General features: G+C 40.7%; 1 protein-coding gene across 2 annotated transcripts; it reads right to left on the reverse strand.

The window, feature by feature from the left end:
• Positions 1–10,479: 10,479 nt before the first annotated feature.
• On the reverse strand, positions 10,480–19,085 carry LOC142911162 (speckle-type POZ protein-like). 2 transcript variants are annotated; one of them, XM_076060267.1, is made up of 8 exons: positions 18,977–19,085; positions 18,293–18,414; positions 17,968–18,119; positions 14,629–14,756; positions 13,668–13,845; positions 12,222–12,277; positions 11,674–11,796; positions 10,480–10,650 (listed from the first exon to the last, which is right to left on the reverse strand). In XM_076060267.1, the coding sequence occupies exons 1-8, from the start codon at positions 19,052–19,054 to the stop codon at positions 10,495–10,497; spliced, it is 993 nt and encodes a 330-aa protein (XP_075916382.1). In that variant the 5' UTR covers positions 19,055–19,085; the 3' UTR covers positions 10,480–10,494. The 2 variants fall into 2 exon arrangements, with proteins under 2 accessions (XP_075916382.1, XP_075916383.1); XM_076060268.1 differs by lacking the exon at positions 18,977–19,085 and adding an exon at positions 18,837–18,924.
• Between the last annotated feature and the right edge of the window lie 600 nt (positions 19,086–19,685).

Genomic DNA, 19,685 nt, shown 5'->3' on the forward strand with positions numbered 1-19,685 from the left:
TCCATCTTCTCGGTTGAAATTGTCTCTGTGCTTGTATATGTGGATAGCCTCATGAACGAATCTCTCATGGTAGCCAGATGGCTTACAAAGAACCTCTGTCTTGGAAAAGTCAATGTCATGTGAGCCTACTGAATTATAACAATGATCTGCCATGGCCGAGGTGTTGGTCCTACCGTGTTAAAGGTCTGCTTTGTGTTCACGAATGCGGTCCGAGACATGGCGTTTGGTTTCTCCAATGTAACTACTACCACAGAGGCAACTTAGTTTGTATGTCCGGAATCACATCTTTTACAGACGGAACCAGATCACGGATTTTATATAATGTGTTGAAACGGACCTGGATCTTGTGTTTATTCAAGATTTTTGACATCTTTTTTGTGATACCCGCAATGTAGGGTAAAGTGATGGTTTTGAAAGGCTCCTCAAGAGGGTCCTTCTTCATGGTTTGAGTGATAGCTTTGCGGATTGTATAGTCGGAGTAACCATTAGCGTTAAGAGCTTGGTGTACGTGCTTGAGTTCACTGCCTATGTGTTCCTGGTCGGATATGCATTGGGCTCTATGATACAGAGTCTTGATGAGAGAATTCTTCTGTGATGGATGGTGGTGGGAATCCGGTTTCAGATAAGCATCCGTATGGGTAGCTTTCCTGTAGACAGAGTGGCTCATTGAACCATCAGGTCTCTTTTTAATTAGGACATCCAAAAAAGGTAGCTTGCCATCTTTTTCGACTTCCATGGTAAATCTGATGGCTGGGTGTATGGAATTAATGTGGTCGAAGAATTGGTCTAGAGCAGGCCGGCCATGTGGCCAGATGACAAAAGTGTCATCCCCGTACCTCTTCCATAAGGTTGGGCGCAGAGTGGCAGTCTGGATGGCGTCTCAAATTTCTCCATGAAAATGTTAGCTATAACCGGAGATAGGGGGGGGCCCATTGGGGTGCCCTCAGATTGTTTGTAGAAAGTTCCATTCCAAGTGAAGTATGTATTGGTTAAACAGTGTCTCACCAGGGGGTGTACCTCAGTGTTTAGTCCTTGATGAACCAAGTCTTCAATGATTGCGATGGTGTCAGGTACAGGAACCTTGGTGAATAAGGAAACTACATCAAAACTGACAAGCAGGTCATCTGGGGACAGGGAAATACCCTTGATTGTCGATACCAGGTGAGTAGAATTTTGTACCGCAGAGGTGGTTTTTCCAGTGAAAGGATGCAGGATTTCAGACAAAAAAAGATCTGAAATCGCTGCAACCTTCAAAAACGCTAAGATGCCAGCTAGCAACCTCAGCAAAGATGAGCGTTTTGAATTATATAAATTAAAAAAGAGGGATGATATTGTACTCCTCTCAGCTGACAAGGGCAATGCTACTGTCATCATGGATAAAAAAGAATACAACAACAAAATTAAAGAATTACTCGACGATGGTAGTTATACAAAAATAAAAAGAGATCCCACCAACAGCCTCGTCACACAAACCAACAAAATAATTTCTGATTCAACTGCATTAATTGATCAATCTAAACAGTTTTCGTTGAAACCTTCTGCTGCCAGGCCACTAAGATTATACGGCTTACCAAAAATACATAAAGTAGATACACCCCTTCATCCCATCGTCTCTACTATCAACTCCCCCACCTACAAACTGGCTCGTTTTTTGTCTGAAATCCTGCATCCTTTCACTGGAAAAACCACCTCTGCGGTACAAAATTCTACTCCCCTGGTATCGACAATCAAGGGTATTTCCCTGTCCCCAGACGACCTGCTTGTCAGTTTTGATGTAGTTTCCTTATTCACCAAGGTTTCTGTACCTGACACCATCGCAATAATTGAAGACTTGGTTCATCAAGGACTAAACACTGAGGTACCCCCCCTGGTGAGACACTGTTTAACCAATACATACTTCACTTGGAATGGAACTTTCTACAAACAAACTGAGGGCACCCCAATGGGCTCCCCCCTATCTCCGGTTATAGCTAACATTTTCATGGAGAAATATGAGACTGACGCCATCCAGACTGCCACTCTGCGCCCAACCTTATGGAAGAGGTACGTGGATGACACTTTTGTCATCTGGCCACATGGCCGGCCTGCTCTAGACCAATTCTTCGACCCCATCAATTGCATACACCCAGCCATCAGATTTACCATGGAAGTCGAAAAAGATGGCAAGCTACCTTTTTTGGATGTCCTAATTAAAAAGAGACCTGATGGTTCAATGAGCCACTCTGTCTACAGGAAAGCTACCCATACGGATGCTTATCTGAAACCGGATTCCCACCACCATCCATCAGAGAAGAATTCTCTCATCAAGACTCTGTATCATAGAGCCCAATGCATATCAGACCAGGAACACATAGACAGTGAACTCAAGCACGTACACCAAGCTCTTAAGGCTAATGGTTACTCCGACTATACAATCCGCATAGCTATCACTCAAACCATGAAGAAGGACCCTCTTGAGGAGCCTTTCAAAACCATCACTTTACCCTACATTGCGGGTATCACAAAAAAGATGTCAAAAATCTTGAATAAACACAAGATCCAGGTCCATTTCAACACATTACATAAAATCCGTGATCTGGTTCCGTCTGTAAAAGATGTGATTCCGGACATACAATACCCTGGTGTCTACAAACTAAGTTGCCTCTGTGGTAGTAGTTACATTGGAGAAACCAAACGCCATGTCTCGGACCGCATTCGTGAACACAAAGCAGACCTTAAACACGGTAGGACCAACACCTCGGCCGTGGCAGATCATTGTTATAATTCAGTAGGCTCACATGACATTGACTTTTCCAAGACAGAGGTTCTTTGTAAGCCATCTGGCTACCATGAGAGATTCGTTCATGAGGCTATCCACATATACAAGCACAGAGACAATTTCAACCGAGAAGATGGATTCTGGCTTAGCAATCATTGGAAAGATTTGATAAACCATTTCAGGTCTTAATTGATTGTTCACGCTTACAGTGGCTTTCAGACAGCATACATTAACATTTTTCGTCTCCCCCCTCCTCTTTTCAGAACATAGATGGACTAGTCCTTCTAAATATACTGCCAAATCACTGCGCGTGGCGCTAACGTTTTTATAAATAATTAAATACACCGTTTAAAAATAAATAAATGTATGCAAACCGACACACCTGATGACGACCGTTTGTGTTATGGTCGAAACGTTGTGAGAATTTTTATTGTTTTATATATTTGATTATTTTATTGTTTCCCTTCAACGTGACTTTACCGAAAGAACTAAGAAAAGAGAAATCCATGTTTAGAAGTCTGTCTCCTTCCTGTTTTATTTCCTCGTAATGATGAATATTTCATATTTTCAGATTCTGGTTAATGTATCAAGATGCGTTAAAATTGTGGGAAAGATATGTGACCGTTAGTCATTATACCCTGGTCAATGCAGGTTGGTGAGAAAACTCACCCGACGTGGATAACCACACACCACTTGCACTCAGATGACCCCAACTACTCGGGACTCAAGCAGGTACACGGATAGCACCGGGAGGTCTTCATCCAGCTGTGGATTGATCGTGGTCAATGATGACATTCAATGTTTAAGGTGTAGTAGCGGTGCAATTGTTAGCGCAATGCACTATGAACCCAGCAGCGACTCAAGTTTGATTACTGATCACGGATGACATCACTAGCGAGTGATATCTGAACTAATTCTGGGCACCTACCTGTCCACCAATCCACACTGACCAATGTGGTGAATGATGGTCAAACAACCCCCATGGCAGAAACATCGTGGTGGAGGAATTTATCCAGCAGTGGATCGACAAAGGTCTTCACATTTAAATAAAATGTTTAGTGCCAAGTGATTGGACTACACATTTTAATTCTAGATTTAAAGCTTTCGTGACTGCTAGGATCCATACTCTTTGGTTCTATTGGGTAAAGTCAGCGCTGTCCTCCAGACAGTCTCGTCCCTTCACCTGATGAAGGCCGCTTGTGTTGTGGCCGAAACGTCGTGATTTTTTGTTATGTTATTTTCACCTACGTGACTTTACCCAATAGAACCAAAGAGTACTACACATTTTACCCAGCAGAATGGCGGTGATTGTCGCACGTGCAAAACGAAATCGTCTCGCAAGTTCACAGTGTCATATTGTGCGTCTTCATTCTTTGTGCCGTCTGCCTTTTGCTCAGGCCAAGCGCGACATCCCGTGTAGTCACGGTGCTGTCACTGATCACCAATCGATTATATAATTACTGCACCTGAATGAGTTAAATGAAGACGTCACCCTACTGCTGCTCTATTTAAGACCGGGAGCAAGTGAGGGCTTTACCATTCTGGCGAATTGCCCGATGATGCTGGATGTAATTACCAGCGAAACGTCGTATTCAAACTGTAAATGTTGTGGATTCACCCTTCAACACAGCGGTGTGTAGTTTTTGTCAACGTGACACTTTTTTGCTGATTGGCCGTGTCGGGTGGTGGAGGGTTACGACACATTTATAACTAACGCGATCTAACCCAAAAACCTTTATTATGAATCACGACACTAATTACACCATAACTAGCTACGTGTCCACCAGGCTAACTACACTAATTACAACGTAACTAGCTACATAACCACCAGGCTAACTACACTAATTACACCGTACCTAGCTACGTAACCACCAGGCTAACTACAATAATTACACCGTAACTAGCTACGTGACCACCAGGCTAACTACACTAATTACACCGTAACTAGCTACGTAACCACCAGGCTAACTACACTAATTACATCGTAACTAGCTACGTGACCACCAGGCTAACGACACTAATTACACCGTAACTAGCTACATAACCACCAGGCTAACTACACTAATTACACCGTAACTAGCTACGTGACCACCAGGCTAACTACACTAATTACACCGTAACTACACTGGGAGTAGCTACAACGGACAGGACCCCAGCTTGGGTCCAGGTCCACGTGTTGGTGACTCTTCACGGACGTCGAATGTAGATCTTCAGGATGACAACAGCAACTCTGGGGACCCAGCTTATATCCTCCGTGGTCGTGGCTGGCCCCACCCTTGGCCACGACCACCTTCTAGAATCCTCGAGCAGGATCTCGCCCCGACACGTGACCACCCCTAGCCCCCCACTCGGGGACCCTGTGTAGACTTTACCAGTCACGTGTTCTCCGGGGTCAACCAGAGTGCCATGGCCTATAGTAACCCGATTCCATGGCTGACACTCTCACACCCCATCCTGTAGGGGTCGGCAATGCACACCTGAGCGTGGTGTCACTCAGCGCTATGACTCAGCGCTCACAGAGCCCCTCTAGGGCCAGCACGACACCCGCCTCTCTAGGGCCGGCATTACACAGTGACATCCACGATGTCACTATATACGTGGTGTCCATGATGTGAGTACATCGCACACCGTGCCCCTCTAGCGCCGGCATTACACAGTGACGTCTGCGATGTCAGTACATCTGCATTCCTCTTTCCATCCCAGAGTAACTCTCAGCATGCACCGCTCCACGCTTTTTTCCTAAATACTTTTCAGCTTTTGTTCCATGTTCTTGTTTGATAATTCTTATTTATCACCGGTGCTATGGTATAAGCCATGGTCCTTGTGTATTCTGTGCAACGGCATGGACCATAAATAGCTCGGCACACACCCGGCTTGTTGATGTCCAATTGAACGATGCAATGCGGTGGCACTGGAACCTTAAAGCAGGATCCAAAATCCTGGCTTCTCGAGTTGCCACGCATCACTTCCCCATCCATTTGCCTCAATACTGCAACTGTCCGGGAAGCACAGCAAATCGTGGAAAAACGAACGTCTCCCCATCCACTCGGATCTCAATACAGTCCCTCGCCAGCACTCGAGTCGAGCAAGCCTTTTTGGACCCACGCGCTTAATCTTCAACAACGTAACTTCAAACGTGATGTTCTTGGGTCTTTCGGTAAAGTCACGTAGATAGGTTCAAAGAAAATAACAAAAAAACTACGACGTTTCGATCACAGCACAAGCAATCGTCATCAGGAGAGCAATCTTATTATCTCTGAGATGAGGGCTAGGCCAGCCCTGAACAAGATCCGTCGACTCGATCAAGTCACTCACATTTCTGAAGAGATGCCGCGACACTAAGGTAATACCGATCGCCTTCACACTGACATCTGCTGTTGTCACTTCTCCCAATGGTAAACGGATCTTGTTCAGGGCTGGCCTAGCCCTGATCTCAGGGATAATAAGATTGCTCTCCTGATGACGATTGCTTGTGCTGTGATCGAAACGTCGTAGTTTTTTTGTTATTTTCTTTGAACCTATCTACGTGACTTTACCGAAAGACCCAAGAATGTGAATTCCTGCAGTCACGAAAGCTTTAAGTCAACATTCAAACGTGATTCTTGGAAATCCGAATGAAGTCCACAAGACACAAACACCTCATGAAAGACCCGATGTAAAAGGTACCTGGCTTCGATCTTCCGTAAAGCTTACGGGCTACCCTAAACAACATCCGGTCGATGCACAAAAAAGGAAAATAAAAATAAAACTCTCCAGTGTGCGACTGGGGTCACCCAGAACCATGGAACATATAACAATTCAATGCCCGATTCACAAACATAATGGAGGCATTGCAGTGATACAATCTGCTACAGCTGACGCAGTCATCCGGCTCTACCATCTCCAAGAAACATTATTGTAGTTGCTACACGTCTGCACATACGAATAAGAGGTTTGTGAAACTTGAATCGATGTGGTCATGCTATATAAAGCTGCTGCACTGGCTGAAATTGTCAGTTTGTATTTATGCATGTTGTTGCAACGCGTTTTCTCAGTGGTCCGTGAACAGTACACGTCGTGTTGAGTGACCAGAACGGCACGTACTGCCCCTTCGAGCTTAGTTGTTCCCCTAACTGATAAATGGAGGCTAATGAAAACACTGTTCGTACAGACGTGTCTAATGCCAGACAAGACATTGATGTATGGCACCAATTACCACAAATGCGAGCTGTTACCTGAGCAAAATGTAACCAAGCAAAAAGTACATTTAAAATGAATAAATCCAACACTCAGTTCAGCAGAAAATACTGAACGTATGATCACCAAAAATAGAATGCGACTTCTAGATTTGAAGCTTTCGTGACTGCAAGGATGAAATTGTCAGTTTGTATTTATGCATGTTGTTGTTGCGTTGCAACAACATGCATAGTGGTATTCCAAACTCCCAGGGTGGTGTATTATCATCTTGTGCTACTTCCAAGCTTTGTCAGTGGTGCGTTTCATGCTAATTTCCTTTGTCAGAGCGTTTGCTGTTTGCCCCCTCACAGCTTAAAGGGAGGCGACCAGCGCTTGGCTTTCTTCACTCCAACGCTGCCCGCTGGACAGGTTGGTCCCTTCACCTGATGAAGGCCGCTTGTGTTGTGGCCGAAACTTCGTTATTTTTGTTTATTTAATGTAATTACCTACGTGACTTTACCGAATAGAACCAAAGAGTAAGAATGCCACTCATAATTATACACATTAAACAGGATGTAATTGAATGGAGTGGTGGCACTAGGAAACTGACGAAACAACCAATTCAATTCCCAGCCACAGTTAACATCAGTGGGTGAAGAATGACCGACATGGTGTGGTGAGGCCTTCGTTTAAGCAGTGGGTTGACAAAACGCTGTAAATGATGAACAGTGAACACATTACAATTCTCCAGTGAACTGTTTATCAACACATGGTAAACATGCCTTTAAAAGTGGCCAGGCTCCAAAATACAACTTGTTAAAATGTTGTTGTTGGGTGTCAATTGAAATTTGACATATCCACATATCTGTAACATTCCCAGAGTAAAGAACATGACAACTTAAACTGGACATATTTCCAGGTACATTAATGTTTATTCAACTTTTAAATACACTGCAAAATAGATTCAAAGCTTTCGTGACTGCAGGAATGACTCTTTGGTTCTTTCGGGTAAAGTGTAGTGATTTCTTTCGACGAGACTTTACCGAAAAAAAAGTGTAACACTGCAAAATGTCATGAATGAAAATATTAACATCAAAAACAATTTTAATGAAAAAAATGTGGAATAAGTGGTGCAGAGCTAAAAGCAGCTTTTTTTTCTTACATCCAAATACTGATTTCTAGAAGAGATCAGATAACGGTAATATATTTACCATATGAAAAGGGTTTATATTGCCATTTATAATGCAAATAAATTTAGAAAACACGTAATTTACAAGAATGGTTCATTTTGCAATTCCAATCATCTGCTGACAATTCATTGTAAAAGGGCCTTACAAAACATTTATATTACATCCAAAACAGTATTATCTGTAATGGAAAAAAAGGTCAAACATTGGGGCACTATACCGCATTACTAGCTTCAAGTTTATATTTTGTATTACAATTGTAGCAAAATTTTTAAACTAAACCAATTAACATATTTTCATCTCTGAATATGCAAAAAAACTCGTGGGAAGAACCCAAAACTGTCTTGCATGCAATCACACTTTTTCAAAACACACTTTTTACAAAGACCATATTATTATTTCTGCAATTATATATATTTTTGGCAGTTACAGTATGTCCATTTTCCAATAAACATTTACATTTGGCGCAAAGTATTTTTAATTTCGGAAGTCATATAAGGCAACAATTTGAAGAGTTCATTATCGGTAACTGCCTGATACATTTCAGGGTTCAATTAGTCCACCGCACTGGCTGCACTCTGCTAAGAGTTTTTGTCACACTCACTTACGACAGCATAGACTTGCTGCAGATTAGAACCCCAATCAGATTTCAATGCTTTAACTCTCACCATGACAACAAATAACTTCCCCGAATCACCTAATCAGTTTTTAATTGAATAGGTAGAGTGCAATGTACCATATACATCTTTAGCATCAAATATATATAAGGACGAAACTAAAATATTAAACAAATAACAAAATAAATAGACTGCTTACAACACTGGCTATCCTTAATTTTGCATGTATTATCCAACTTGTTTTTGTACGTTTAACACGTGTAAAAAAACCTCCAACATTCTCGTCGTTTGCATTTGTTCATATCCCAACACATTGCATTAGATTGTAATATTCTTAAAATCGACTCAAATCCATGACACTGCTCATTTGTTGTACTTTCATATTATATCCTGCAGCTTTGAATATTATTTAAATGGTGCTTCCAAATCTATGTGTGTAATCCTTCAAAGCTTATGCAATTTTATGTACAATTTAATTTTAAATGGGAGGTTACGTAAAACAGCGCTGATGCAAAAATTACGGTCCTTCCAATCACGTAAAACTCTGGGTTGACATGATGCTACGAGTTGGTAATAGATGAAATTCATAATAAAAACAAATCATTACAATATAATACGAAACAAAACTTAGAAAACAGCACATCTTGTTTCCGTGAATACAAACTACTAAATTGATGGAAATAAGATTTACTTTTGTTGTAAGTCAAAAATCTTTGGGTCATACATGAAAGCCCATACAAGCAAAAAAGTGAAATGTTATCAACTGCGTAACATGGCCAAATTGATGCTGTGCCTTGCCTTTTCTTACACCGAGCACTCCATCCATGCTTCGTTATACGCAGGATACACGACTGCAATATTATCTTTGTCAGTCTTCAAACTCGGCAATCATAGTACTCCTGTTCTAGTCAATGCATAAGCTGTCTGTGCAATGAAAAATCAATCTGAAAAGTTTACCTCTTGAATTAAGGCCTTATATGGCACATTCTTATCTTTCACAACTGGTTCCCTATACCACTATCTGTAACCTTGAGTACACAGACACTGGACGAATACTCATCCTTCACGTTAAGGTAGACATTGCAGGGTTTTAGACCATTCTGTTTTTACTTAACTAAACAATTGAACCAAATTGTCCTGCCAAATAGGGACAATCACATCGAACATTTTATTTTACACTCTCTCAATTGGGATATGTCGTGGTGTTTATTAGGTTGTAGTTTTCCATTTTTTCTACATATGTACTTGTTTATAGAGTTGTAGATGTATAGATGTAGCACTATATTACATGGTAAAGTGAATTTGGCCACCTTTTTGTGAAAGTAAACATATTTGCTTAAATTAACATTATTTTCAAAGCAGAGGAAAGTTGGTAGTCTGATGCAAAGTCTTCACGGTTGTTTGCATGGAGGCCACAGGTAAATAACCGCACCGTGCAGCCCAAGTTTTCCTGGCCATAGATGTTCTTTGCCTGCCACCGTTAAGTCTGTTTGAGACGCTTGCATGGAGGTCCCAGCTGTGGAGACTGGGCCGTGGCCAAGGCACGGAAAGCATCCGCAACCAGGTGAGGGCGAGACAGAACCATGGACTTCCAGCCCGCCGTCTCCATTACGTCCATCGCATGACTGCAAGTACAAGTCAGGGTTAAGCGAGCTCCTAATAAGCAGTGTCTATAAGGATTGGGGCAAACGGTTAGTCTCCATTAAAAGGGACTGTAATGCAAATTGCCATGTAAGCATCATCAATCTTACGCAGCTCAGTGACAGTCACACTCTCACTAGACTTGCCTGTTTATTATGAAGTCAATGGCCCGGGCCTTCAACTGCTCTGCACTGTGCAAATCGGCCAAGATCAAAGTCTCTGCAACATTTTCCACCGACAAGTTTGTGCATAGTGCCTCCTCGCACATCACCTTCAACCTCTCTAATGCATACTTGAGAAAAGTAAAAACAAAGTGCAATTTCAGTATTAAGAACACTATTTTCTCTACCTATTTCGCTTGTATAACATTCCCTCACCCCATGAACTACTTTATAAACGCAGTATACAGCAGTCAAATGTTTGAGAATTTTCTTAAAACATGGCATCAACCTTTCAGCATATTTATGTTTTAAGTCATGTATTTATTGATCTCTACTATAATTAGGGGTCCTTGTCCTAAACTTTATTATATTGGTTACAAAGTCATGCAAATTACAAAGGAGGTGAGATGTTGTTTTCCAAGAGCTTCAAGAGTTTGGTTGTTAAGCTGATAAACAATGCAACTGCAAGCCACCATATTTCAACTCTAGCAGAATATTAAACTTTAATGAACAAAGCTTGAACATGCGACTTTATACGATTTGTATTCTTATTTCATTACAATCGCTTTAGGAACTATTGAATATGATGTTCCAGAAGGGAGAGTAATGACTCTTAACTGATTATCTGGCAGATCTTCAGGAACAGCAGGATATCCGTTTCCTTAATAAAAGTATATTTGTTCCAATTTATTTCTATACAGCCATGCCACATCAAACAATCTTTTAAAACACTTCCCTTTATTTTATTACTAATTGTATCAATTGTTAATGTGATTAACAAAAAACCCTCAATACAAGAACACACAGCCAAATGGTTGCACTTAGGATAAAAATGCTGCATGTGAATGCACTTCAATGCACACGTACTAGCCTCTAGCATGGACTAATACCAGTTTGACATTCAATTCAATTGTGAAATTGCATGACAATTTATATTTTTTGTTGAAAATTCAATCATCTCCCAGGACATCAATTCCAAAACCTGAAAGCACTAATGTGAACGTCTACATCATATACATTTGCTATTCATATTATTTGTGACACGGGCTTTAGAAAAGACCTAAATGCTGTTTTAATTTCACTTGCGACCTACAACTGCATACCGATACATCACAAGGTGGTGCGATCTCATGTTATTATTTTAAGCGTGTAACCTTGTCAGCAGCGGCCAGCAGCTCATCAGCCATCTTCTCCAGGTTTGGAGCCCTTCCCGTATAGACAAAACTCATCATTTCCTTGAACACGTCAGGCTCCACATCATTAATCTCCACTCGATTCTGCAAGGTAGCAACACAATATATTCAAATTAACTTCGGCATATATTGGGAGACGAAAATATAGCATTAAATTAAATAAACATCCTTTATATCTACACAACACATGTAAAGTGGCTCCATTCAAGTTGTATTCAACTTGCCGATGACTATTTATTGCGCGTAATAAATCCATTCTTGACACACATGCAATGGCCTTCTGTGAAATGTTGAATAAAAAATAGCTATAAAACAATCTAACATTCCCTCGGAATGAATACTTTTTGATAATAAATGTGCAATGCGCCAAAAGAGTTACTAGGGTAATAGTTCAACATTTGACAGCACTCTCAAGAGATACTTATCAACCGATCCATTGTGATAAATGCACCTTGGAAATGTATGATCACAGTATTAATGTGCTGTATTAAGATTGCATTTAAAGATACCTTTTTGCTCTCTTCCATTTCATGTTCAAACATAGCATTAAAAACAAGTGACCGACCTGAAAAAGGTAAAGCAACTGTTAACAAATACAGTAAAACCTTGGATTGCGAGAATAATTTGCTCCGGAAACGTGTTTGTAATCCAAAGCACTCGTATATCAAAGCACTCGTATATCAGTTGTGATCACGTGACGCTCGGCAGACAAAGCGTATACGTACTACTCGTATTGCAAAACCTCACTCGTTTATCAAATTAATATTTATTAAAAAAATTTGCTCATCTTGCAAAACACTTGCAGACCAAGTTACTCGCAATTCAAGGTTTTACTGTACAGTGAATTGGAAAAACACCGGAATGTGGTACAGACACATTTAGATGTTATATCTAGAGATCAAATGAGGTAAAATCCAGATCCATATTTTATTTCATATGGCATATCCATTACAGATTTGTCAAACATGGACGCAAATAAATGTCCAAATTAGAGGCTCAAAACCTACACCATAACTGCATTGTGAAAAATGAATTCCTGCACAACAACGATATAGTGAAGTAAATAAAAACGGAATAAAAACTTTAGCAACAGGCTAATTAAATATGTTTATCTCTCACACAATACAATATTACATTTATATATGTAGTGACATCGCGAATGTCACTGTGTAATGCCGGCTATAGAGAGGCACAGCATGCGATGTATTAACATCGCGGGCACCACGTGGATGTGGGTGCAGTACCGGCCCGAGAGGGGCATGGTGAGCGCTGTCTGGCAGTGCTGAGTGGCACCACGCTCTGCGTGGGGTGCCGACCCCTACAGGATAGGGTGTGAGAGTGCTGGCCATGGGAATGGCGTTACCAAGGGCCATGGCACTTGACCACGAAGGACACGTGATCGGTAAAGTGTACACAGGGCCCCCAGGTGGGGGCTAGGGGTGGTCACGTGTCAGGGCCCGGAACCCGCTAGAGGATTCCAGAAGGTGGTCGTGGCCAAGGGCGGAGCCACCCCCGCCACAGAGGATAAAAGCCGGGTCCCTGAGAGGGACCGGCTGCTGTTGTTCATCCTGAAGAATCTACGTCCTACAAGAGTCACCAACACGTGGACCCGGACCCCGGCCAGGGTCCGGTCCGTCGTAGCTAATTCCCGTGTAATTAGTGTAGATAGCCTGGTGGTCCACCACCATAGGTTGTTCATGTGTTAAGGGGTAGTACCCCGTGTGTCGGTTGAAGAAGTGCGTCTGTGACTCAGTTGAATTCATTACACATATTTACTGATGTATCCTATAACAAAAAGCATTACAAATTGACGTAATCATTTGCCAGTGTTAATAAAATTCAGTGTAAAACAGGAAATGGCTGTAGTTGATTACCCCAAACTAATTACAGTATCATTAATTATATGGTTCTATTGTACACTAAACGACACATGTGTTGCTTGTTGTGGCACAGACCTGCCAATACGGCCTTGTGTGCTTTAAACTCCTGGCCACCAACACGAAGCAGGCAGTCAGTGAAGCGGGAATTGTCCCAGATCTCCCCGAAGTCAACTGCCAGCCGGCAATCTGGCACTTTCAATGTACTCATGCTGGATTGACCAGAAAAGTTCACGGAATCCTGCACCACACTAACCTGCATAGACATCAACCAGCTTTGAGAAGGCATTTGATGATTTTTTTTTACAAATCCTCACTTAACTACACATTTTGCATGAAGATGTAGGCTTTGGTTCAATCAAGCAAGCAAATCTGCACAGACATCCTATATCAGAACAAGTGTTGTGAATAATGCCAAAATAGAGGTCCGTGAAATGTTTTTCATATTAATCAATTTTCATTCTATATTTTTGTCAAGTTATTTTACACTGTATAAACAGTTTAAACAGGTAGTGAGGCCCCTAATTATGGGTTCTGCACAACAACAGAGGAAGTGAACAGCCCTTCTTGATGTGCTTCCTTTCATTATCAAAAATGCTTGTATTTTGTAAAGTATTTTAAAGATAAAAAATATAAATCTGGCTGATTAAAAGGACCCCCCTAAGGACAAGAAACATTTATATCAAACTGGCTGATGTCCGAGAATAGGAAAAGGAATTCATGTGGCGACATTTAAACAAAACACTTTATGTAATACCTGACATTCTAGTTTATAAAAATGTCAAGGTTTAAATATAAACACTATCCAGAGGGAGAAAATCTAAAAAAAATACGCTTGATTATTTAATTGTTGTGCTATGTTAACTCTAGCACCAGTGGAGGAAAAACGTGCTTGTAAAACTCATGTTAACAATTTCCTTGTATGGAACAGGGAAAGTAATTATTACAATCTTCAATTAAGTAGAATATTGACTCCAACTGTGCAATTGTAATGACTAAAATAGAAAATTACACATTAGCTGCAGCATGTCATACTTACTTCACCAAAGAGTGTCAGTTTGTTATCTGGAAGCAAGCTATTAGATTCATCAAGCAAAAAATTTATTCGAATGAATTTTTTAAATCCCCAATCTTTTCCTTGGAAAAAGCGGTATGCTCGCGGGCTCTCTGTAAAAAAAGATTTCAAACAATACTCACCAGTTCTTACAATAAACTGTGGTAATTTCATGTAATGGGAAAAAAAAACTTAATTCTATTTTCAAAGTGTAAAGACAGCAATGTATTCTAAAGCCCTGCGCCACGGTGGCAGTCAACTACCTCGCCTGGTATATAGGTCATGGGTTCGATCTCAACCCTGATGCCTGTATATTTGGAATCTGCATGTTCTCCTTGTGGTTGCATGTATTTTTATCCAGGTCTTCCGGTTTTTCCCTCCATATTTATAAAAATCCAGAGTATTTGGCTGCTATACATTTCCACACAATAAGCCATCTCGTTAAGCTATCGTTTGTGGCCGGGGCACTTCTGAAAAAGAGCTATGTACAGTGAGGGAAAAAAGTATTTGATTCCCTGCTGATTTTGTACGTTTGCCCACTGACAAAGAAATGATCAGTCTATCATTTTAATGGTAGGTTTATTTGAACAGTGAGAGACAGAAAAACAACAAAATTCAGAAAACCGCATGTCAAAAATGTTATAAATTGATTTGCATTTTAATGAGGGAAATAAGTATTTGACCCCTCTGCAAAACATGACCTAGTACTTGGTGGCAAAACCCTTGTTGGCAATCACAGAGGTCAGACGTTTCTTGTAGTTGGCCACCTGGTTTGCACACATCTCAGGAGGGATTTTGTCCCACTCCTCTTTGCAGATCTTCTCCAAGTCATTAAGATTTCGAGGCTGACGTTTGGCAACTCGAACTTTCAGCTCCCTCAGATTTCCTATGGGATTAAGGTCTGCAGACTGGCTAGGCCACCCCAGGACCTTAATGTGCTTCTTCTTGAGCCACTCCTTTGTTGCCTTGGCCATGTGTTTTGGGTTATTGTCATGCTGGAATACCCATACAGGACCCATTTTCAATGCCCTGGCTGAGGGCAGGAGGTTCTCACTCAAGATTTGACGGTACATGGCCCCGTCCATTTTCCCTTTGATGCGGTGAAGTTGTCCCGTCCCCTTAGCAGAAAAACACCCCCAAAGCATAATGTTTACACCTCCATGTTTGACAGTGAGGATGGTGTTCTTGGGGTCATAGGCAGCATTCCTCCTCCTCCAAACACGGCGAGTTGAGTTGATGCCAAAGAGGTCCATTTTGGTCTCATCTGACCACAACACTTTCACCCAGTTGTCCTCTGAATCACTCAGATGTTCATTGGCAAGCTTCAGACAGGCATGTATATGTACTTTGTTTTGCAGGGGGACCTTGCGGGCGCTGCAGGATTTCAGTCCTTCACGGCGTAGTGTGTTACCAATTGTTTTCTTGGTGACTATGGTCCCAGCTGCCTTGAGATCATTGACAAGATCCTCCCGTGTAGTTCTGGGCTGATTCCTCACCGTTCTCATGATCATTGCAACCCCACGAGGTGAGATCTTGCATGGGGCCCCAGACCGAGGGAGATTGACAGTTCTTTTGTGTTTCTTCCATTTGCGAATAATCGCACCAACTGTTGTCACCTTCTCACCAAGCTGCTTGGCAATGGTCTTGTAGCCCATTCCAGCCTTGTGTAGGTCTACAATCTTGTCCCTGACACCCTTGGAGAGCTCTTTGGTCTTGGCCATGGTGGAGAGTTTAGAATCTGATTGATTGCTTCTGTGGAAAGGTGTCTGTTATACAGGTAAGCTGAGATTAGGAGCACTCCCTTTAAGAGTGTGCTCCTAATCTCAGCTCGTTACCTGTATAAACGACACCTGGGAGCCAGAAATCTTTCTGATTGAGAGGGAGTCAAATACTTATTTCCCTCATTAAAATGCCAATCAATTTATACAATTTTTGACATGCGTTTTTCTGGATTTTGTTGTTGTTATTCTGTCTCTCACTGTTGAAATAAACCTACCATTAAAATTATAGACTGATCATTTCTTTGTTAGTGGGCAAACGTACAAAATCAGCAGAGCATCAAATACTTTTTGCCCACACTGTAGCTCAGTGGGCCTTGCCTGGTAAAATAAAAATAGTTCAGTTTAGCTTTTAACTTCAAGGTAGATGAAAATCAGACCTGGATTTAAGTGTATGAAGATATAGTTCATATGGATTAGTTGAATGTGTTTGTGTATTAATAATGCTTGTCTTTGTAAACATGGTTGTGTGACGTGAGTTACATGTTAACATTACCAAAGACAACACCAAAGCAAATAATAAGAAAAAAACATGAAAGTTTAAAACAAAAAGATAGATTTAGACTCTCAGAAACATGTTAATAGCCTTAGCAAAGCACAGTAAATGTATGTATGTCATCACTTAAAATAGTTATCGTGCATTGAAAGAGTATCCTGAAAGTAATAAGGCAATTATAAAACAAACAATATGAACCACTAAAGCAAGGTAAAGAAGTGTGAAATGGGATGAAAATGCCAACCTTTGTAAAACCACCAGAAATGAATAAAAAAATGGATGAGAATACAAACAAAAATAATGAAGTTGTAATAAACAGTGAGTGCAAGCAGAAAAAATAAAGCCGTCACTTGATAAATTACAATGGAATAACACATGGTGAAGATTGTAAAACTAGGAAAAGAAATGTCCGTGAATGACAATGTCCAGGTACACTAAGCAAAATAAAATAATTATTGGAGGGTCAATATCATGGAAAACACTAAAAATATCCATAATGGCAACTTCTGAAGGTGGAACAGGATCAAGAGCACTTTTGGAATATGAATTTGATAATGAAAAGTTGCAATGTGCTACAGGATGAAAGATTCCAATCTAGTGCATATTACCTACTATGAAACACTGATTACAAATAGAAACACTGACAAATGGAACAAAACTAAAAAGTACACAAAGCGTGGAGAGAAGTATGTTGAGAATTACAGTGAGAAACTGAAAGAGGAACACGTTGGTCAAATCAAAACGGCAAATTAGAGACATCATATTCACTGTTGTAAATATAGATTGGGCTCGGACAGGACACATCGCTAAATGGGATGGTTGATGGATGAGACTAGTGGTCGAATAGGAAGAAAAGTAGAGTACATGCCCAAGACGATGTCAAACGTAGACAAGGAGATATTAGATCAGCTCATGTGAAGGATGAGGGATGGTGTTCGTAAGGTTTATAAAATGTTTCAAGCAGTCGATAAATAATGGCTGATTATGATATAATCCTGTTACCAAATACACATATGATGTGAATTGATACTTTAATACAAGTAGTTTCACCCATAGCCTTGGTTTCCTCTCCCTTGGCATTAAGAATAGAAACCTTGAACTTGGCGTAGACTTCACTCTTGGGACAGCTGACCAATAACAAGTACAACGATAGGTAATCTTTACTCTCTTCGTCAAGACCCTTGGGGTGTATGCGTAGGCACCTGATTGAACATATAAACAAGACATATTAGGTGTGTATGTACGCGCAGACTACATTGCTAAAACAATATAGTATGAACTAAAACATGCACTATGCAAAATTGTTCTAGTAAAGCACCTCCGTGAGCATTGTGATTTTTTTTTAATGTCATAAAATAGCCAGAATTTACTGTACCATTTCAATGTATCATTGGTGCCTGCTGAAAATGTAGAACTCTTGAGAACTTGGCCCATTTCTTCACGACAGAAGCTGAAATTGTTGATGGTCCACATATAAGAGAACTTTACAACCTTAACCTGAAATACACGAGCACATAACAGCTATAAAGCTCAATCATTACCATAAATACATGACCATTGAAAAACCCTGAAGTATTTCACCCACACATCTGAATATTGTGCTCAAAAACACAAACTGCCTATAAGGAAAGAAACATTACTGTACATGAAAGGGTCTTATTAGTGTTCTGGGATTACCTTGCATGTTCATTACTGCACAGCGTTAACACAAGTCTCAACATGTCATAGATTAGAGTGTGCAATAAAAGGCCTTTTTATTTTTTTTATTTGATAAAAACTGCTGCCCCTTTTGTAAAAATACACTACCAGTCAAAATCAGAGACAATTATCTAGTATAATGTTGTTAGTGCAATTCTATGAACTTTGCAATCTGATGTACAAAAATAGCCTGTACAATGATAATCCATAATTGCACTTACACATAATTATGAAACCATTTTGGATGGCTTTGCGATGAACAAAAAACGTGTAAAAGTTAAATGCATTAGCCATGCGCATACTTTGACCGGCACAAGACGGAGACCCGTTGAATGTGATTGGCCACAGGGGAACAAGTTACCTGTGTGTAGTACCAGCTTTCTGCGATGGGCGCATTGGACATTTCAGACGGAGGTGGGGGGCTCGGGGCCCTGGACATGTTTGCATTGAATGCGAGGGAAGTGACATCATCAGGTGACATTAAGAGGGAAGTGACATCATGAGGTGACATTAAGCAGGAAGTGACATCATCAGGCGACATTAAGAAGGAAGTGACATCAGGCGACATTTAGACGGAAGTGACATCGTCAGGTGACATTGAGAGAGAAGTGACATCAATAGGCAACAATAAGAGGGAAGTGACATCATCAGGCGACATTAAGAGGGAAGTGACATCATCAGGCGATATAAAGAGGGAAGTGACATCATCAGGCGATATTAACAGGGAAGTGACATCATTAGGCGACATTAAGAGGGAAGTGACATCATCAGGCGATATTAACATGTAAGTGACATCATCAGGCGATATTAACATGTAAGTGACTACGAGATTACGAGTTAAATGTTCTTGCTGTGGTTTTCACACCTGACGATGATTGCTTGTGTTGCGGTCGAAACGTCGTAAGAATTTTATTGTTTTATATATTTTTTTATTATTTTATTGTTTCCCTTCTACGTGGTGACTTTACCGAAAGAACAAAGAATATGAATCGCCGCAGTCACGAAATATTTAAATAATTAAATAGAATTGCAAGAGATTGATTATTCATGCAAAAGAGCGTCGCGTAACC

The sequence above is a fragment of the Petromyzon marinus genome, unplaced genomic scaffold (genome assembly GCF_048934315.1).
Source record: "Petromyzon marinus isolate PM22_M1 ecotype Great Lakes invasive population unplaced genomic scaffold, UKy_Petmar_22M1.pri1.0 PM_G_Scaffold_17, whole genome shotgun sequence".
Taxonomy (NCBI): domain Eukaryota; kingdom Metazoa; phylum Chordata; class Hyperoartia; order Petromyzontiformes; family Petromyzontidae; genus Petromyzon; species Petromyzon marinus.

Bases quoted from the DNA above. Each gene is read 5' to 3' on its own strand.
- LOC142911162 (XM_076060267.1), bottom strand. From the start codon at position 19,054: ATGTCCAGGGCCCCGAGCCCCCCACCTCCGTCTGAAATGTCCAATGCG. The intron at 18,415-18,976 runs GTAACTTGTTCC...CGTGTATTTCAG, and splicing joins AAAGCTGGTACTACACACAG to GTTAAGGTTGTAAAGTTCTC. The intron at 18,120-18,292 runs GTACAGTAAATT...ATGTTCAATCAG, and splicing joins ACCAATGATACATTGAAATG to GTGCCTACGCATACACCCCA.